At 31.0% G+C, this 22,152-nt stretch overlaps 2 protein-coding genes and 1 pseudogene across 4 annotated transcripts; all 3 read left to right on the top strand.

Annotated features, from left to right (window-relative positions):
* The first annotated feature begins 2,029 nt into the window (after nt 1-2,029).
* Nucleotides 2,030-2,528, top strand: LOC149516742 (uncharacterized). The gene has a single exon (XM_089765596.1). The coding sequence runs from the start codon at nt 2,198-2,200 to the stop codon at nt 2,369-2,371; it is 174 nt and encodes a 57-aa protein (XP_089621722.1). The 5' UTR covers nt 2,030-2,197; the 3' UTR covers nt 2,372-2,528.
* Nucleotides 2,529-11,867: 9,339 nt separating this feature from the next.
* On the top strand, nt 11,868-13,616 carry LOC111315921 (heavy metal-associated isoprenylated plant protein 44 pseudogene; annotated as a pseudogene).
* Nucleotides 13,617-14,671: 1,055 nt separating this feature from the next.
* LOC111308207 (uncharacterized) lies at nt 14,672-21,713 on the top strand. Of its 3 annotated transcripts, none has more exons than XR_016345085.1 (5): nt 14,672-14,808; nt 15,053-15,625; nt 16,485-20,227; nt 21,022-21,185; nt 21,284-21,713. XR_016345085.1 is itself a non-coding variant. In XM_022906524.2 (5 exons), exons 2-5 carry the CDS (start codon nt 15,085-15,087, stop codon nt 21,389-21,391), a joined length of 4,536 nt encoding a protein of 1,511 aa, XP_022762259.2. In that variant the 5' UTR covers nt 14,672-14,808; nt 15,053-15,084; the 3' UTR covers nt 21,392-21,713. The 3 variants fall into 3 exon arrangements, 2 of the variants coding, with proteins under 2 accessions (XP_022762259.2, XP_089621721.1); XM_022906524.2 differs by having other exon boundaries at nt 21,042-21,185; XM_089765595.1 differs by lacking the exon at nt 14,672-14,808 and having other exon boundaries at nt 14,959-15,625; nt 21,042-21,185.
* The last annotated feature ends 439 nt before the right edge of the window (nt 21,714-22,152 follow it).

The following is a 22,152-nucleotide window of genomic DNA, read 5'->3' as shown; positions in this document are numbered from 1 at the left end:
GAGTGTCACGTTGTTTGTATGTTTTTTGTTTTAATCTTTTCATTTTTTAAACTTTTTTCTTCTAAAATATAGAATAAACATTCTTCAAAATTATAAAACATACATTTTTAATTTTTTTTTTTGTGTGGGATTTATACCAGATTTTTCTTTTTGCATTTTTTTTTTGACTTTTTTCTTTAAAATTTTTAAAAAATAGAAACTTATTAAAATTTTATTTTTTTAAAACTCACTTGATATCAATGCATGTTACATTTTTTTAACTTTTTTTTATTTATTTAATAAATGATTTTTTATATTTTAATTTTTTTGTAATCCACTTGATATAAAAAAGATATAACGTGTTAAGTCATTTAATTAATTTTTTATCTTTTTAATTTAATATTTTTTTAAAATTATTTACTATGGGGTTCATTTGACATGAATATTTAAAAAATATTTTTTTCATTTTTTTAAATTTGATAGTTAAAAAAAAAATATTTGAGACAGTGTTAGTGTCACATCCAAATTTGATTTTTTTTAAATTCATTATATAAATTTTTTTTTAAGAAAAATTCATTATTACAAATGTCAACTCATAACTCAACTTTTTTTTAATTTTATTATTATTATTTTAAATAAGATCATTTTTTGAATAAAAAAATAAACGTATGTACATGATACTTTTTTTATTATTTTTGATTAATCAAATTATTATTTAATATTTTTATTAAAAATTTAATATTTTAAACTTAACCAAAATGTCTACATAATATTTCAATAAAAACTATTTAAGGTGCTTTGTTACAATTCACTTCGGATATATATATATATATATAAATATATATTTTATTATTAATTTAATTTATATTTATAAATATTATATTAATAAAATTATTATTTTAAAATTTATATTTAAAAAATTATTATTTTAAACTCAATTTGGGTGTTAATGTGGCATATTGTATAAACTCTTTTTTTATTATTTCCTTTTTACAATTTTTTAGTTTTAAATTTTTTTTAATTAGATATATTTTATGATAATAAAAAATTAATTGAAGTATTCACGTGTCATCCATGTTTAGGTATTTATAGTTTTCATTTTTTTTAATTAGATAATGTTTTAAAAAAATGAATAAATATGACAAAATAAAAAAATTTACCCCATAATATTTTTGTTTGATGAAAAAATTAATAACCAATAAATTTTGATTTATTTCAATTTGATATTAGTGTTTTTGAAAAAGTTAGTATAGAATCAAATCACGTATGTTTTTCAAAGAAAAATGGAGACGAGTCAAAAATAAATTTAAAGTATTTTATTTCAAATCACTCCATGATATATATATATATATATATAAAAGTATATATTTTATTATTTATTTAATTTTATATAAATTTTTTAAAAAAATAATGTTAACAAAGATGTTTATGTAACACTTTGTTTGTTTATTTATTTTTAATTTTTTAATTAAATTAATTTTATTATAAAATAATTTGATTGATAGAAATAACAAATTAATTAGTATATGATTTCTATGTGTTGATATAACTATTTTTGTAAAAAATTGATATTAAAACAATTTTAAGTATTCAGATCTCAGTTCATTTAGATTTTTTTACTTTTTATATTTTTTAAAATTAGATAATTTTTTTAAAAATTTATGAATATAAATGGTAAAATAAAAATTTTAACACGCTCCAGTCCACAAACAGTCGTTTAGAGGTAATAAATACTAACAGTAAGATGAAAGTTCCAACGGAAATGACGTGGCAGAACAGCCATATTATTTTATTAAATTCTATTATATCATATCATATAGTAATAAATAATTAATACGATAATAAATGATCCGAGAAGATAAGGATCCAGGGTCCAGATAATAATAAATAAATTTAAAACAAAAATAAGAACAATGAACGATCTCGTGGTTGCATCGCCACGTGGAAACTCCTCAACCAAGCAGCACCCTGGAAACTGCAAAACTGCTAGCGCTGCCTCCCGCGTCGTATTTGTAGACCCAGCTTTTTTTGTACCTACTCTCTAGGACGATTACTCCACCCTACTAGAAATCACCTTCCCCTGACCTCTTCTTTATAAGCATCAACACCCTTCATCTCTGACCCACCAAGGATTCATCATATAAATATTTTCGAGGGGATTGACTTCATTTGTTTGATTTGGATTTACTATATTGGGACTTCATACGAGTTTTAAGAGATGATTCTGTTGGCAATTGTAGCGGAGTTGATGGAGGAATATACGGCGCTGTTGGCCAGAGTGCTTGAGCAGATGTTTCATGAAGCTCCTTTTCCAAGGCGAATTCGTTTCCTTATCCTTCGCAGCCTTCCTTTTGTTTCCTCCACTCCCCCTCTTCTCCGAGCCCCTGCGTAAACGTTAAAACCCTGTTTTTTTACCTTTTTTTTTTTTCCCATTATGATTAGGCACGAGGATATCAATTATCTGTACATTCTCCGGAGCTCTATTTTCTTTATCGATGTAATATAATTTTCATTCGAAATTGCATTATGCTGGATCTTTGTTCTTCAAACTCTAGTCTGCCTTTCTCAGTAGTTCAATTTGATAAACTGAAACATGGTATTGGATTTTGTAAACAATTCAGTTTGAATATTCAGTTCTTCAATAATGCCTAATCCAAAGCCGGCTAGGGCAGATTTTCCCATATCCAAGAATGAAACTACATCGATTCATAAAATATCTGAAGCAAAGGGTTTTGATTGTTTTTGGACCTTTCTCAAATTTCGCATTCCACCAAAAGGGTTCATTCGCTAGGGGATGGAGACTAACTTAACACTGGGACAAGCATAAGGTGGGCATGTGAGTTGCGAAGTAGTGTGTAGAACAATCTTGTTTTTCACTGTTTATTTATCATATATATGTACCTAACCTAACATGATGTTTTACAAATGTCAACCTATTTACAGGAAGGTGCGGAAAAGATCCATGTATAAAAATTTTTACAAACTGAACTTAAGAATTTACAAATACAGGATGCTGGATTAGAGAGAGAGGTTGGAGAGATGAAAGATAAGGAGAACGGGATGTAAAACCAATGCCTAAAACTAATTACAACAAAGGTTTAAATAGAAAAATTTTAAATAGTAACTGTATACAATTTTTGTTATAATGCACAGTAAATTTTTTATTTACAATATTGCTACAGTAATCTGTTACAAATGATTTCAGTTGTAGGTTTCTCTCTTTTTTGTTATAGTGACTGCTACAATGATATTTTATCTATTTGTTACAGTGACTGTTATAGCTTTTTGTTTGTTGATCTTATGAGTCGAGAGAACTTGATGTTTTGTGTCGGTAATTTACTCTGGCTTATTCTTGTTTGGAATATGCACAGTAATTATCTTTCCATAATATTATTTATGTTATGAAATTTTTCGTCCAGTGCATTAAGAGACTAGGGTGATGGATGAGATCCAGAATGTGATTTATTTCACATTTTTCATCTTTTTTGGTACTGATATAGTAATTTTATTGGATGATCTAGATCTTTCATTTTAGATAATTTTTTCAGTATCTGGATTGCTTCTGGTTTATTTTGAATATCCATATTTTCATGGTGTTCAAGAAATCTGAGAACAAAAATATGTTTGCCATCTGTTCAACAAGCTATTTTGGGATAGTCTGACTTTGTAGCTAGATGGAGAAAGAGTTTTTCTTTTTCCTTTAGGTCAATTCCTGTTTGAAAGTGATAACTATTTGGGTTTGAGTATTTAGAGATGATTTTGTTTAAATTATCTGGAAAATCGATATAGTCAGTAGGTGGATCTAGTATAGTAAGGGGTTGAAGGAAATATCCACCGGATATTCTATTAAATTCTCATGTTTGATATGGTTGGTAAAATCTTTCTCTTTGAAAGGTATCTAAAAGACTGTATATAGTAAAATGGATATAATAAAAATGTTTTGACCATTTTATACACCTGTGAAAATGATGCTTTATAAAAGTTGGGAAATCTTTTAAAAGATGAAAAGAAAAATTTTGTACAATAATTTATCCGACTAAACCAAGTTCAATGCTTTTTACATCAAATGTTTCGTGATCAAGTTGAAATTTAATTTTCGGTATGAAATCACCGAGTGTAGTATTATACATATACGTAGAAGTATAATATTCAGAAAAGTTTTTTATCAACAGTTTTTCTATTGACTGTAAAATAGAATACTTAATTTGTTGGAACAATTCATTGGTTAGGAGTACCGCAGCTTTTTCGAAAAGAATAATTCTTTTAAGCTTGTTTAGCTTAGAGGAATTATAATTTTCTTTTTCAAAACATTCGCACAAATTCAAGAAATTGTTTATCTCTTGAATACTGTACTGATTTTCTTTCAAAGCAAAGAATTCAATATCTTGTTGTTTTAGCATATTTGATGATAGAAGGCTTTGGAAAGTTATTTCTTTAAAATTTTGAAATTCTTTAGCCTGGTTGACTAAGAATTCAGCTAATTTAATCATCCCTTTGTGAAAGCTGGATTTATTTTTTGAGAGATGGGATTTTCAAACATTGTTTAACAAACTGTAGACTTGTGGTTCAAGTCTATGGTTGTAAAAGTCTTTGATCTCTGAGTTAGAGAGTTTTATTTTTTCAAGCAGTTGTTCTGCTGAAGAAACTATTTGAGAGTAGCTCATGAGTGTCCATTTGTTTGGATCTTGAGCGAATTGAGAGAATTCTGATTGAATCCTCATGAAATGAGATCTATAAAGTAGTTGTTAGTAGAGATATAATCCTTGGTTAAGATTATTGTAAAAATCAAATCCTAGGTTAGGATTTATAGAAAAAACAGGGGGTCTTGGAGAAGAAGAATAAGAAGAAGAAGATATTTTACCTGTTTTCTTCTTGATGGTTATCTATTCACCTATGTCATGGATGGGTTATTTTTCTCAATCCATGTGGTCGGCTCAAATAGTCTGCAAAAAAGTTTTTGTCTCCGTTGATGAACTCTACCTGAAAATGATATTGACAAAGAAAATTATACCACATAATTCTCCTGAGATTATCAGAGAGCTTTCTGTTTTGGAGAAAGTTTCTTACTGTTTGTTATCTGTTCAGATAACAAAGATCTCAGGGGCTAAATAGATGTGAATCGCTGTACATCATTTTTTATGGCTAATAATTCTTTTTCAAGGATAATATAATTTATTTCATTCTGTTTGAATTTACCGAAATTATAGCCATAAATCAATTCATCTTTTTTATGAAGATTTTTTTACTTTAAGAACACATCATCAATGTTCATCACTGGCATATGTATCTAAAATCAATAAATCACCTTGTTTAGGTAGATAGACCTTTGAGATATAGGTTAGCTCTAATTTGATGTGTTTGATAATTTCAAAGTCGACTGCTGTCCAGACAAAATTATTATCTTTACGTAATTTACGCAAAAGATGACTTTTTTTTTAAGAAAGGTTTTTAAAAAATTACCTGCCATAATTGAGTATACCTAACAACTGTTGTAGCTGTTGACATTATCCAGTTGTTCTGAAAACTCCTTGATCTTCGAGATAATGTGATCCTGTAAAGTTAGTTCATTTACGGATAAGTTGAGACCAAGAAATTTTATTTCAGTGTTTTCGAGTTTTACCTTTTTATGACTCAAAATAATACCATGTAAAATAAATCTTGAGCAATAATATTCAGGTGTTTCTTGTGCTCATCCAAAGTATTAAAAAATACTAAAATATCATCAATGTAAACATAGCAAAATAGTTTATGTTTGTTGAAAATACTATCCATCCAACGTTAAAAAATTTGAGGGACGTTGCATAGATCGAAAAGTATAACAGTCCATTGGTAATGGTCTGCTGGTGCACTAAAAGCAGTTAAAGGTTTAGATGTATCATTCAACATTATTCGCCAAAAACCAGATTTACAATCAAACTTAAAAAAATATTTAGCATTTTTAGCTAAATTTATCAAAACGTCTTACGAAGAATGAAATAGCCATCAAAAACAAGATTTTGATTTAATTTTTTATAATTGATAACCATACAGGGTTTACCTCATTTAATTTCAGAATGGTTTCTTACTAAAAATGCTGGACTGGAATGGGGACTGGTAGTTGATTCTATTATACCTTTGTCGAGTAATTTTGAAATTTAAATTTCAAATTCATCTATATCCTGCTTGGTATAGATCATAGGTTTTACTCTGATAATTTCTTTTGGATAATGAAAAGTAAGTTCACAGTATCTTGGATTGTGCTTCCAAAGCTTCAATGGTTGTTCATTAAAGTTTTCTTGCAAAATCTTAAAAAGCCAATGTCGTTCATTAATAGCTTTAATTTCAAAAATATGGGTTTTTTCTGGATGAAATTCATTATCTCAAACATGTTTATGCTTGGATAAAAGAGGAACTTCTGTTGCTTTATTATCAATACTAAAAGTAAAATGATTTGTAAAAACAGAAAAGGGTAAATATTTATGCATAAAATTATTTCCTAGCAAGATGTCTCCATGCATGTTAAGAAAACATAATATTTTGAGAATTATAAATTTTTTATCATTTAGAGCGACAGGGACATTTTTAGCTTTTAGATTAACAATGGTTTCTTTACCATTAATACCTATTATTATTATAAGATGTTTCATGGGTTGCTATTGTGTTGAAGGCAAAACATTAGGTCGACAGCTAAAGATTGTTGCTCCTGTGTCAATCAAAATATCTAAATTATATGGTTTATAATTTTGAAAATAAAAGTAACCTTGTATATAGGTCTAATATCGTACCTTTTTGACGAATAAGATTGTTTCTGGTATAGAAACACGAAAATTATTGATAAAATGAAATATTTTAATTTCTTCATTCTTAGTGTTTCTAGAAAAAGAAGTTTGTGAATTTAAAACAAAATTTACAGAATAATAAAAGGATTGGTTATCACATATACCTTACTGAGATGGATTATCTCCTGTAAATATAGGTATTTTACCTGTATTATCTGTATGACGCATGTTGTTTGCTCATTTTAGGGTTTTGTACTGTGAAATCCTGAAAAAAAAAACTTTGATAAGGAGTATAAAAAGATTGATTACTAGTTATACTCTCTATATCATCATCTTATTGATGATCAAAAGCATTTGTAAGGGATAAAACCAGGTTTGGATTAAAACTGGCTGATGCATGTGGATTTTTAAAGTAAAATTTTTTCTTGATGAGAAAAATTTTAAACTTGGTACTTTCTGTTTTTCTGAAGTATTACAAATATCTTCGAGACACCATTCTTTTGGGATAGATAAATCTTTGAGTTTGACTAATTTTGGTTTAATTTCTAAATCAAAACTATTTGGTTCAAAATTTTCTATAATATTGAAATCTATCAGTTTGATAGAAGTATTTGTCGTATTGGTAAATTTATAAACTGCTACCCAGTTGATTGAAGGTCATACGAATTAGATTCAAAGTCATAATTGATTATTTTGACACGAAGACATAAACATTTTTCAATGTTTTCATTAAAAATAGAAATAAAATAGTTTAGTTTAACTTTAAATAAAATTACTTCTGCTGTTAAATTGGATTGGATTCCATTAATTACAACATTAGCGGGATTTTTAAAATGGTTATCCATTAAAACAACTATTATGGGAATATCTTTTGTGGATAAAAATAGTGGTTTAATGGTGATCAAAATCATTCCTATATAGATGTATTTGACCTTTGGATATCTGGAAAGAAAATGGTTTATTTTTTTTAATAAAAAGAAGAATTTTTACCGATCCTTGTTTAGAATCGTTAGCAATTGTATCACCAGATAGTTTTTTTATATGGTGTTTATACCAAGGTTAGAATTTTTTAAACCAACTTGTTTTGTAAATCTCATCTGGTTTGATGAGTTGTAATTTTTTTTATTTTTTCTTCAGAAATATAATGAGTTTTTCTCATAATATTTTTGAGTTTAACTATACTGTCTCCTTCGGTAGTTGTTGTACCTGTTGAAGAGGCAACTGAAATATTATCTTGGTTAGATTCAGTATTCAGCATAAAAATAAAATCAGATTCATCATTAGAATAACTATAATCAGTTTCTGAGAAAACTTCATAATAGATTTCTTCGTCAGATAATTCATCAGCAAAAAAAATTTGAAGAAAATTTTTATCAAGGTTTTTGATCATTTTCTTGGCGCTTTTCCTTTTATTAGGGTAATTGTTTGCATAGTGACCTTCTTGATCACAAATAAAACATTTACAAGTTTGTCTAGAAGATTTTTTCTTCTTTTTAACAATAAATGTACCTTTTTTAGGCTCAAAACTTGTAGTGGGTTTTCACTTTTTTCAAAGATATTTTCGTTTTTTCTTAAAACGATGTTTCTTTGAAAAAGATTGTTTATCACAATCAAATTCAAATTCATTTTCCAAAATCTTTGTACATTGTTTATATGAAAGTTTGGACTTTACGTGCTTAACAGCTTTTTGCATGAGATAGTATTCTGTGATCTGAGTCTGAACATAGCGTATTATACATCCAAGAGTATCATAGAGTTTGATACTGGGATTTGTAGTATGAATAGTTTCGAGTTTTAATTCTAAATAAACAAGATAATTTTGTGAACATAATTCATCCCATGGTGAGGGAAGTTTTTAAAAATATTACTGTAACCAAAACTTTAAATGTTTTTCATCCAATTTTTGATATTCAGAAAGATATCTTTTTGAGAAATCATCAAGATTTCAAATATCACATAATTTTAATTTTGATAAAATAAATTGAGTTTCTTGAGTGGGATTCAAAGATTTTGTATTACCACAAAACTCATTTTTTAAGATTTAGATTAAATCTTTTAATAATTGAAGAATATTTCCTGCGGCTAACAACGTTGATTTTTGTTGTTCTCCAAAGGTTGTAATTTCTCATTTTTTAAGAAATTGTAGGACATCACCTTGCTATGTGCCACATAAGTAGTTGAAAAATCGTTCTTTGTACCATTGCTCTTTGTAACCTGTGACAACAATAGACATGGATTGTGCCCAATCGTCTATGGCTTTTCCATAGTCTTTAAGAAGGACTTTGGTTAGATCCAAATAAGTACCACCTTGTGAAACCGTTCGTTTGTTTAACGAATCGATAACAGGGGTTTCAATCTTAACTTGACTTGTTTGGCCAAATTCAGATGTTTGTTTTATCTCATCCTTGTTTAGGTGGGAATATTTTTCTTTTGAATGAGGAAGATGTTGATCCATTATGTCTGGATCTAGCAAATCTAAAAATCTTAAAGTATCATCAATATCTGAGTTAGATATTGCATATGCTTTTTCTTCCCACACTTATTTGTTTGAGGGATAAAAATTTGACTTGATTTTGGATCTGATTGATCGTAAGAACTATCAGTATCATCTTATATGATTTCATTTGATGAAACTGGTTCATTCTTGACTACTGGATTAGTAGCAAGAATTTTAAAATTATCAGCTACTAAATTATCATTTACTTCTTCACCACAAACATTGGTTGTGTCATAGTTAAGCATATAATGATAATTATATTTAATAAATAGTTCTTTATGCTCTTCATAAAGAGTCTTTATAGCTTAAAGATAATCAATCCGTTGTTATGGATCTTCAATTTTTTTCATTTTAGACTTAAAATTTTCAATAATATATTTATAAGAGTCGAAATCAAGTTGTTCTTGTTTCTCCTTTGTTAGGGAGGATGAAGGTTTTTTATCGTTCATCATAATATTACCATAATAAAGAGGTCTAAAGTCTATAGATGTATCTGGAGAAACATGTCTTTGATCCATCTTTTCTACAAGCAAATATACTTTATCTTCTATATTATCCATTTTTATTAGAAGTTTATGAAAGAAAGAAGAACTTAAATCTATTAAACCATTTACAGTTCTACTCATGCTAATATTATTATATTCATACTTAGGATCTATATGTAAATCATGATTATGAGACTTATCTTTGCAAATACATGAATTTTCTTCAAAAATTTTTATGTTTTTGGTGCTTAAAATCGTTGTGTTGTTTTGAAAACGCTAGCAACAAAAACAATCCAAGCCACAAACGCAAGCAAATAACTCAGATATGCACGTATGAACTTTGAAACAAAAAACTTAAGAAGAAGATGCAAGTAAAAGAAAAAAAAATCTTATAAAATGAGTCACAAGTAAATTTTTATTACTAAATCTGTAATACAAATTTAACAAACCTTTGTTCAAGCTTGATGATATTCTTTTCCCTAACATCGATTCAACAAGTAACATCATCACCCACCACAGTTATTGACCTTTCCTTGTTACATATTTATACGCACAGATGTCGACTTGCGATTTTTTTTTTGGTCGGGTTCATATATAGATAAGGTGGGGAAATAAATATCTAATCTCTGTCAGTACCCTCATGTTGTCTGATTTCGATGGTGTGGTTAAAAGTTCAAAAAAATCTCTTGTTGATGTGAAGAGAAGCCTTAAACGTGAAGGTTTGTGTTTATGTTTACCGGTAAACAACAAAGGGGTTAAATCCTCGATTTGATGTTTAGAGGAAAGAATTATGACAAAAAAAAAAAAGTTTTATTGCATAGCTCAACCGTTTCTTGGTTAGATGGGAATAAAGGAACCAATCTTTCTTTTCTTTCTTTTTTTTTTTTAAATAAAAAAGAACTAATTTTTGTTAACTGTATTTTGATTGAAGTTCTAAATAGTATCAATGTCGAGAACTTGGTATCATATAGCGTCAGCTACTCAAATTTCTTTCTACAAATTTTAGGCTACTGCTATTGAGGGTTCCTCCCAAAATTGCCATCATCACATCATAACAATAGATGTTAATGATTCGTTTGATTTAAAAGATAATTTTGATCTAAATAAATAGTTAAAAAAATTTTATTATATTTTATTTTAGGTACAGATAATTCTCATATCAATTTATTTTTAGAGCTTTTTTTTTAGTATTTTCTTTTTAAATGATGTTTAAAATAAAAATATTTTCTATTTTAGTATAAAATATGTATAATTATATATGATTTTGTTTAAGTTTATTTATTTTCAAACAAGTGATAAATGATGACATCACTATTTACATTAACACCAATTCCAATATAATGTCAAGTGTTAATTTTATATCTACTTTATATCAAAATTATATCTATTTTATTAAAGTTATTTTGATAAAAAAAGATTCTATCAATTTTATTAATGTTACTTCGTTAAAATTATTTTACTAATTTATTTGTATTACTTTTATGCCTTTATAATATATTATTTTTGTGGGTTTTTAATTGCAAATACTCCGAGAATAACAATATTAATTAAGATTTGTTTTCTAAGTTCGTTACTAGGTTGGGCTAGACGATGATCTAGTTTCTAACATCAGCAACTCAGACAAGCTTAAAGCCTAACCTACAACAAATGGCACAGTAGGGCCTAGCCCACTGAGGCAAGGCTGTTGGAAGTATGAATTGAAAAAACAAAAATCGAGAAATCTCAAAATTGATTTAAAATTATAATATTTAATTTGATTTGAATATATTTTTTTATTTTATTCAGATTATATAAATATTAAATATATATATTAAATTTGAATTAAATTTTGGATCCAAAAATAAAAATTTTTAAAAAAATTAATTATATATACTTTAATTTTTATATATATTTTAAATTTTTATAAAATAAAAATAATAAATTTATATCAAAATTTATTTAAATGTATTAAAATTTTATATTAAAATAATATAAAAAAATTAAAACATTTAAAATTTTAAAATTAACAAATCAAATATGATTGAATTGATAAAATTTGATTGGAGAGGTTGAATAAAATTTTAATTTTAATTTAAATTAAAATTTAAAATTTTATAATATTATATAATATCAAAAACATCAATCTAATTCAATTCAAATTGACCCGTTATGACCCCGTGCCCGACTGCTTCTTAAGGATTCCAAGGATCAGAATTCGGAAGGTTCATTCTGTTGGGTGCCTCAGAAATCGGAATGAAATTCTTCGAAATAATCCCTGTTTCCCAAGTACAACCACTTCTAAGTTCTAACGTGGATCCTCAGCTAAGAAGCTCCATGTACGATTACTGTTAATGATTCTGTGGAATGATGACTTTTGAATTTTATGCTCGTCTAATCCGTGTCTGGTCCCTTGGGGACTTGGGGTGAGGATCAAACAAAGAATTACACATGAAAAAAACTGGTATGCTTTGATGGTATAAATTCAAATCCTCCACTCAAGAAAAAGGTATCAAGTTTTCAGCTAAAGTTCTCTGGAACCCATAAGTAAAAGTGTTGCAGAGGGACCATCAAATGATGTGACATCATCCAGGGTAACTGGGGCCAAGTCCCAAACATGGGAGGCCGCAGGCAATAATTGTTTTTATGACAGTTATGAGAATTAATCGTCTCTTTTGAAATGTTGATGCAATTGAATGTATGGGTACTAGCAATGTTTCTTCAGAATTAAGGCAGCTCTACCATCTTGTTTGTTTTTCTTTCCACGTTTTACAATTCTGATGAGATCAGAGGTCCTTCTTTGATGGAATTAATCACCTGATCTTTTGCTCATGGGATGTCAAACCGCGGACAAATAGCACTCAACTTACCAGGTATTAGCAAATTAATTTCAGAAAGCTGAAAATATGGTTCTAATGGTGCTAGATTGTAAATGCTAGCAACTAGAGTAATACATAAATTTCTATAGAAAATGAAAATGTTTGCCACTCCCAACTCCTAAATCAAAAGTAACGTTTGATGACACATTGGCATCAAATACTGTGCACAGCGATGTGGTGGAGCAAGGATTAAATAAGCAGACTGAATTCCCGTGGTGGACAAATGCCTGTTTCAATCAGGATCAGGAAAAACAAATGATTTTCCTATATATAAAACTGGAACTGGAAGTTGAGGGAGAAGCTAGCCGGGTTCCATCCTTGATATCTTACATTTCATTCATTTCTTTGACTTTTGAAACTTGCTTCTGTTTCAGATTCTACGTATATATAGATGAAACTAGCAAATTTTCTTTAATAGATTCATTAGCTAAAACAACATTTGAATTGCTTAATAAATGAACGTTGTGTTAGGGATTGATTCGGTGGAATTGGACCTAGAAATAGTGATCGGGTACGTTGATCGCAACAAGGTGCTGAAACAAGTGAGGAGGTCTGGAAAAAGGGCTGAATTCGGACCCTACCGACCCTGATCCTCCATTGTTCTTCACCTCCACCAACGAATACTTTCAAGACACAACAACGAGTTCAAAGAGAGTTACAACTATTTTACAGGCATGGCTACAACCTTGGACAGAGTCTTGGGAACATTCCAGTAGCTCATCGAGGGGATGACAAGGTCAGCAACATGTTCAACGATGACAATCAATGTCAATGCCTGCTGTCTCATGTAAAAAAATGAATGAAGGTTTAGTACCATCCATTTCCATCGTCATGTAATATTAATTATTCACAATAACTCTCCTAGTGTGAAAAGAATTTCGTCAATGTGTTTTCTTTGAGGATGATCATAGGGGATTGATTTTCCGTGTAGTTTCCTAAAAAAAATAATGAAGAAATTTGAAACAGGGTCGGCTTACTTCATTCAGAAGTTAATCGAATTGTTTACAACCGATTGATTGGTTTGGTGTTTCGGAAAAAGAAAGATCAAATGAGGGAACTTCTTGCAAGTTATATTGTAAACAGCGTGTTCGACGTGCAGTTGGTACATTTGTAATAAAAGATAAGAATTATTTTATGATAGTAATTAATTAATAAATTTTGTTAATGTGTTTTCTATTTTTTAAAGATTATTTAATATATTATTTATAATAATAATTTTATATTAAATTAATAATAATAATAATCATGTTATTCATGATTTTTAATGTTTTTAAATGTAAATATTATTTTATATAATAATTTTAAAAAATTCTAAAAAGACTTGTTAATAAAATTTTTAATTAATTAATTATTTTTAAGGAATTAATTAATTTGATTGTTAATAATTGATTTGCGTCGAAGTGGATCCTTCTTGCTCTCTCCCTTATTCTTTGTTCTAACTACCTATCAATTCCCGGCAAAACCAACCATTTCCTGGCAAATGAAATGTGCCCCATTTGTGTTAATTACATTTCAATCGCACATCTCCTCCTAATTTATATAAAATCACAATATACTTGCAGTTTTAACAAATTAATTACCTGTCAATTTTGATTCAAAAATTACAGTTCAATTTCTTTTTTTTTTTGTTTTTTATTCAATTTTTTCTGTTGAAATATCCATGATTATTCAAATATGGACTAAAATACTATTAACTGCATGTGTTATTAATAGAAAGGACCACATGTATGACCAAACAAAAATTGGTACTACATTGTTGAGAAGGAAATGTTAATAATGTTGTTTTTAGAAATAAACAAATAAAAGGGAGAAAAATATAAAATGTAAAACTGTGACACATTGATTATCAGAAATTAGATTCTCAACTTCAATTTGTATATAGAAAGGGAATTGATTAGATTAATAGGGTGAAAAATTATTGCTAATGATAGTTTAATATAAAATGTAAAACTTACAAATAGATTTTTTAATGTAAAGAAAAAAAATTAGAGTGTAAAATGAAAAATTATGTGAAAGTTGAAGGCTAAAAGTCAAAACAGAAAAAGATTAAGGGTAGTTTGTGACTTATCAACGAAGCTGTCATAAAGGGAAGTCTCCGTTCTAATAAAATCAAATAGAAGTGGAAAAGCCTGCCTGGGTGCATCAATTCCTGTACTGCAAAAGCAAACACATAAAAATTAAAAAAAAAAAAAAAAAACTCAAATTCTTTCAGCTTCAAACTTTTTTATTTTCAGGTAAGAAATATGACATAATCCCAGTTATGTTATTCAATCTGCATTCTTCAATTATTCTTTTATCTCTATGAAGTCAAAGTCTTTTTTTCCTCATCATCAGTTCATCACTAATATTTTCTTTCCTTTTTTTTTTGTTTCAATGAAAAATTATGTTAAAATGATGATGATCATGTGGAGTCATCCATTTTTTTTTTTTACTAATTTGTTGTACTGTTTTTGCCAATGAATGCAAATAATTTGACAGGCTTTTTTTTGGTGGGTGGTTTGGTTTAGAGAATGACGAGTGAGAGTAATAAGGCCATTAATGTCTTTTCAACCCCAACGTTCTCGTCTTGTTTGTCACCTTTTGCCTGTCCGTTCACTATCAGCAACCCTCTCAATCGCCATGGATCCTTAAACCCTGTACTTGTTTCTTCTTCTTCTTCTTCTTCTTCTTCTTCTTCATGTTCTTTCTGTCTTGATCATCCATTTCCCTACCAGAGTATGGGTGGTCAAGGTAATCATGGCTACTATGCCAATCACTCTGATGCTACCTCTGATACTACCTCTGATACTACTTTCCCCTGTGTTGATAACCTTGACTTTGAACACAATTCTTGTTTTGCATACTACCCGTTGGAGGAACCTCCAGTTCATACCCATTTCACTCTGCCCCCTCTTCAATCTTCTCAAACTGGTAGTTCTTCAAGCTTGGGCAGTGTGAGCCAGAGTGGGTTAAAAGTCACTGCTGTGGATCAACAAGGGCGAGAAATCCCCCACAACAAGGATCAGATTAGAAGTGCTGGTTCCTTGTCTTGCAATAACCTGCTTGAACAAGGTAAATTTGCTATGACAGATTCATTATCTTACAATATATAGCCTACCTTATCATTGTTACCGTTATGAAACTTTCGATGATGTTTGTTATAGACTGTTACGCCTCTGATGGCCCCATTTCGTATATTGTGAATATAAAATTAAAATTCTACATGATGTAGAGAAGGAAATCCATTTGCTGTCAAATATCAAGAACATGATTTCTGTAATCTGTCAAGTACTAAGAAGGGTATTGAGAATCATGGTTTCTATCTTTTATTATGTGCTTCATCATGCTATCCAGTCTCTACCATTATTATTATTTTTTTTGGCTTAACTATAAGTTAATATGGACTTTAGGCACCAATAGGGATGATTCAATGATGAAAACAAAGCTGAATCATTTTGAGACATAAATTAATGTAGAGGGGACACCAGGGAGGACATGTAGATATAATAGTTCAGTGAAGAATGAGAAGCATTCTTGTATTTTGGTCATTTATTTAGGATTTTTTTTTTTTTGTTAGACACTGATCACAAAATACATGAATAAAGGACCATGATAGGAAAACATGAGCTGTTGCCTTTGATAGATCATGTTGTGTAATACGAGAGACAAACTATGGGAATTTCATTCCTTTCCTTAGGCATTAACAGTGAGTTTGTGACAATCTAATACTGAAAATTTAGGAACTTTTAGTGTTGTTCTAAAGGAATCAGTAGTTTATAGGTTTTGAATCTTAGGATTTTATTCTTCTTGGATTGACTAGAGATTAGTTGAAGGTACACAGATGAATGAAGTAAGAAACATATTTCAAACAATTTGTACTTTTTCTGATGACTGTGCAGTAAGGGTTGAAACTGTTAATGATTTTGTTCAGGTACTATTGTTGAAGGATCAAAACTTCTTAGTGAAACATCTTCTGTTTTGCATGGAAAAGGCAGTGTGGCCGTAGGAAAAGATAATCAAATTAAACCTGAAGACAAGGAGACAATACATACTGAAAGTGGTATTTTTGAAATGGCTAATACTAAGGTAAATTTCTTGAACGAATGTATGACACAGCGATTTTCAGTATCATCGGATTTGTCCTTTCCTCCCAGACCTCAAGATACTCAAAGTCAACTGTCATTCTCAGCCCCATTAATGACTTGGATTCATTCTGGTTCAAATATTATTACCAATGAGAGATGTTTTCCACATCTTGATTCTTGTGGAGCTGAAACTCTGGTTTCATGTGCACCAGAGCATTTTTCTTATTCAGCTCAAATTTTCAATTCATCAAGTGCTAGTTCCAATCCTGCAATTGTTAGTCCTGTTCCATTAGAGAATGTAGCTTCTGGCGACACTTCCGCAGTCAGCAACAGGGATTATTATTTTGGCTTTCTTTTGCCTAGCATGATCAATGCCGATATGGTGCAGAATCCTGTAGACAATGTGGCTTGCAATGACCAAGTCATAACAGAAAAAGGTGAAAAAAGAAAGATTCTTGAACCTGGCAACAATGGGACTAAAAATCCCTCTATTGTGGAAAAATCCAAGCTTCAAATTGCTTGTTTCAATGTTCCTGAAGACTTAACTCTGGAGCAGCATGGTGCTAAAGCAGGTATAACTGATGATAAATCTTCCACCAACCATGATGATTCTGATATAGATTCACCTTGCTGGAAAGGAGCCCAGGCTTATAAATCTCCTCTCAGAGATTCAGTGCCTGTAGATTCAGATGATTCTGAGGGTCAATCTCCAGCAAGAGTTCCAGTGCCTCTGAAATCTGAACATTCTAAGAATGAAAAAGTAGCATGTAACAGTTTAAATCCTCTGGCGCCCAAGTTTATTCCTGGAAATTCTAAACATAAGGTGGATTACCATCAGAAGGAATGTCATGCAGATAGTTCCTCATCTTTTCACAAGATTGCTGCTTTATCTGTTACTTCTTCATCAGGGGAACACAAATTAATAGATTCTGTTAAAGCAGGTACATGCCCTTCAGAAAGGATCAAAGATGTAGGAATCAAGTGTTCTAATCATGCCTGTGATTCAAGAAAGGAATATGGTGTTCCCTACACGTCATTTAGAAGTTCAGCAGTAAATTCTTCTTGCGGTTTTCAGCCATATCTCAGGGAAGAGTATGTTACATCTGAAAATCAGCTTATGAGAGGCACAAGTGTTACTGATTCCAAGGAGGGTAATTTGGATGCAATACACAAAGGGTTGGATAGTGTTGAGGACATAGCACATAATGGGCCAAATGCTAGCATCTCTTTCCTTACATCAGAAACTGGCTTGAATTCACATTCCATTGGAGTTGGTGTTTTTTCTGATTTTACTGAAAGACTTGAAGAGCCATCAAGGTCTAGACCTCCCAACATAAATGTTAAATTAATGATGAATACAATCCAATATTTGTTGGAGTTGCTTCTAGAGAATTCTTCATTTGATTTAGGTTCAATGAGCAAGCATGAGTGTGATAAGCTCCTAAATATAATCTACAACCTTTACATTATTAGAAATAAGGCTGGTCAAATGAGTGTAAGGCCTGAATCAAGTGATGCATGCGCTTTATATGGTCAGACACAACCATCTGAAGACTTAACTCCGAAGCAACATGGTGCTAAAGCAGTTATACCTGATGATAAATCTTCCACCAACCATGGTGATTCTGATGTAGATTCACCTTGCTGGAAAGGAGCCCTGGCTTATAAATGTGCGCTAAGAGATTCAGTGCCTGTGAATTCAGAAGATTCTGAGGGTCAATCTCCATCAAGAGTTTCAGTGCCTCTGAAATCAGAACATTCTAAGAATGAAAAAGTGGCATGTAACAGTTTAAATCCTCTGGCGCCCGAGTTTATTCCTGGAAATTCTAAACAAAAAGTGGATTACCATCAGAAGGAATGTCATGGAGATAGTTCCTCATCTTTTCACAAGATTGCAGCTTTAGCTGTTACTTCTTCATCAGGGGAACACAAATTAATAGATTCTGTTAAAGCGGGTACATGCCCTTCAGAAGGGATCAATGATGTAGGAATCCAGTGTTCTAATGATGCCTGTGATTCAAGAAAGGATCGTGGTGTTCCCTACACGTCATTTAGAAATTCAGCAGTAAATTCTTCTTGCAGTTTTCAGCCATATCTCGGGGAAGAGTATGTTACATCTGAAAATCAGCTTGTGAGAGGCTCAAGGGTTGCTGGCTCCATGGAAGGTATTTTGGATGTAATACATAATGGGTCGGATAGTGTTGAGGAGATGGCACTTAGTGAGCCAATTCCTAGCATCTCTTTCCTTGCATCAGAAATTGGCTCAAATTCACGTTCCATTGGAGTTCATGTTTTTTCTGATTTTACTGAAAGACTTCAAGAACCATCAAGGTCTAGAGCTCCCAAAATAGATGTTAAATCAATGATTAATACAATCCAATATTTGTTGGAGTTGCTTCTACAAAATTCTTCATTTGATTTATGTTCACTGAATGAGCATGAGCATGATGAGCTCCAAAATATAATCAATAACTTTTATGTTATCGGAAATAAGGCTGGTCAAATGAGTGTAAGGCCTGAATCAAGTGATCCCTGCACTTTTAACGGTCAGATACAACCAGTTGAAGACTTAACTCTGGAGCAACATGGTGCTAAAGCAGGAATACCTGATGATAAATCTTCCACCAATCATGATGATTCTGATATAGATTCACCTTGCTGGAAAGGAGCCCTGGCTTATAAATGTCCACTCACAGATTCAGTGCCTGTGAATTCAGAAGATTCTAAGGGTCAATCTCCATCAAGAGTTTCAGTGCCTCCGAAATTAGAGCATTCTAAGAATGAAAAAGTGGCACCTAGCAGTTTAAATCCTCTGGCGCCCAAGTTTATTCCTGGAAATTCTAAACAAAAAGTGGATTATCATCAAAAGGAATGTCATGGAGATAGTTCCCCATCTTTTCAGAAGATTGCAGCTTTAGCTGTTACTTATTCATTAAGGGAACACAAATTAATAGATTCTGTTAAAGCAGGTACATGCCCTTCAGAAAAGATCAACGATATCGGAATGCAGTGTTCTAATGATGCCCGTGATTCAGGGAAGGAGTGTGCTGTTCCCTACAAGTCATTTACAAGTTCAGCAGTAAATTCTTCTTGCGGTTTTCAGCCATATCTCAGGGAAGAGTGTGTTACATCTGAAAATCTGCTTGTGAGAGGCACAAGTGTTGTTGGCTCCAAGGAAGGCATTTTGGATGCAACACAGAATGGGTTAGATGGTGTTGAGGACATAGCACATAATTGGCCAAATACTAGCTTCTCTTTCCTTGCATCAGAAATTGGCTTGAATTCACATTCCTTTGGAGTTGGTGTTTTTTCTGATTTTACCGAAAGACCTCAAGAGACATCTAGGTCTAGAGATCTCATAATAGATGTTAAATTAATGATTAATACAATCCAGTATTTGTTGGAGATGCTTCTACAGAATTCTTCATTTGATTTAGGTTCACTGAGTGAGCATGAGCATGATAAACTCCTAAATATAATCAATAACCTTTCTGTTATCAGAAATAAGGCTGGTCAAATGACTGTAAAGCCTGACTCAAGTAATCCATGCACTTTATATGGCCAGACAGAAGCAGCTGATCACCATGAGGTATGATACTTAATATCCTTTTTGCCATTTCTGGTTTTATTTGCTTAGTGGAGAATTTGCTTCTTGTTTTAGATATAATTCCTATTGGAAACCAATTTGGAAGGACAAAGGATTCATTATTCGTATTATAACTGTTATAATGTTCCATGATAATAATTCCAACCTTCATGCATTTGTTTGGTAGACTTACATTTCAATGGGTACATTTTGTATATCTGAGAATCAACTGTTCTTCCCTTGTACGCTGAGACTGAGAGCAGTTGTTGTTAGGAATAAAGCCCTAATCCTACTCTTAAAAAACGATAATAAAATAAATTTGAAAAAAATAGAACACAAGGAACACATGACATTTATGGTGGTTCACTCTCAACGTAAGTTACATCCATTTGCAGTTGCTGCAAATTTTTCACTATGATGAAGGATGATCACAAACTACTGCTGCCCCTCCATAGATACTTGTATAATTACAGCAACCAAATTACATCAGTGAAAATCCCAAAATACCATTACTAATAATATTACAGTTGAACTGCATAGTGGCAATCAACATTAGGGATAATTAGGCTCCACCCATCTTAATAGTTGACTTGGAATGTGCCTTTATTAATCTTTTATCTCACATAATTGTTCTCTAAGTATGTTTTGAGCTAGAATAATCTTGGAAAGAATGAGCTAATACCTCTTGCTGCCCCTCTATGACTTAATGGTTTGTGATTACAGCATAGGTTTAACATTCTTACACCAAAAGCTGTATTAGCTTCTGGAAAACCTTAATTAAATAATGGTTTTGTCAGCATCAAGTATTAATTTTCAGGTGACAAAGGTGAAGGATAAAGCTGTTTTACATGATCAGGAAATGCACCAGTTGCCTGCTCCTATGTTAAGTAGTAGAATGCTGTATTCCTTTTATCAAAGCAATGATGATGAAGGCTTCAGGAGGGGCAATGACATCAGTCAGGTATTATTTGCTGCTATAGTGCTGATAATTTTGTTACTGAATTTGATGCTATTAATTGGAAAGGTGTTGAACCTTTATATTCTCGATACATGATTCAGGTTATTGAGAAGGATGCAAAAGTCATTCGTTCAATCAAGCATGAAATGCCACCAGAAGCCTTACATATAGGAGATTGTGGCTTGAGGCTAAAACAGCTTTATATCTAATGAAGTATCAAGCGCGTGCCTTGCACATGAAATCAGAGCTATACAGATGCTGATCAAAATAAAGTTTATTTACTTTACCTCAATCCCGAAATATCTTCCCTTTCAAAATTACCTTTGTACTCTCACATTTTCACACTAGTGCATTATGATGGGAGGCTATGGCTAGTAGACATCTATTTGTAGGACTATCTTTATAACTAATTTTCATTATTTTGGCAGTTGTATAGAGCCCGTGATATAACATGTAGGGTCAATGAATCAAAGTATGTGTGGAAGGAGGATATTTTGTGCATGGTTAATAAATATAATTGAGAAACTGTGATACATTGAGAATGGGGTGAAGCCTTGGATGGAAGCTCCTGCCTTGGACCTGCAAGATTCAAGACCTGCAAGCTGCTGGATTTTGAGTTTAATGTTCGTTTAAAAGTCATTACCCTAACACACAAGGATAGAAAGCCTCAGCGTAACAGTTCAATCATTTATAAGCCACCAGATTTTGAGTGTCTGGTGATAATCTGCTGTAGAAAAGCATCGAGGAAATCACCCCAAGGTTCACCATTGCTGTGGATATACACTAAGCTTGTAGCTAAATACTGGAAGGTTTGTGATATACTTTTAAATATGGATATACACACTTAGTTTGTGGCAAAATCCTGTTTGTGATGTACTTTTAAATGTTAGTTTGCAAGTTAATACTCAGTTGGCTATTATTAGGAAAAAAAAAAAAAACCTGGCTCTGGCTTTGGTCCTGTGACTAGGCC

This window comes from Durio zibethinus, chromosome 9, assembly GCF_047325235.1.
Source record: "Durio zibethinus cultivar Kanyao isolate XHJ-2024 chromosome 9, ASM4732523v1, whole genome shotgun sequence".
Classification (NCBI taxonomy): domain Eukaryota; kingdom Viridiplantae; phylum Streptophyta; class Magnoliopsida; order Malvales; family Malvaceae; genus Durio; species Durio zibethinus.
The sequence above is the reverse complement of the archived record's forward strand: the minus strand, read 5'-3'. Positions and strand labels throughout refer to the sequence as shown.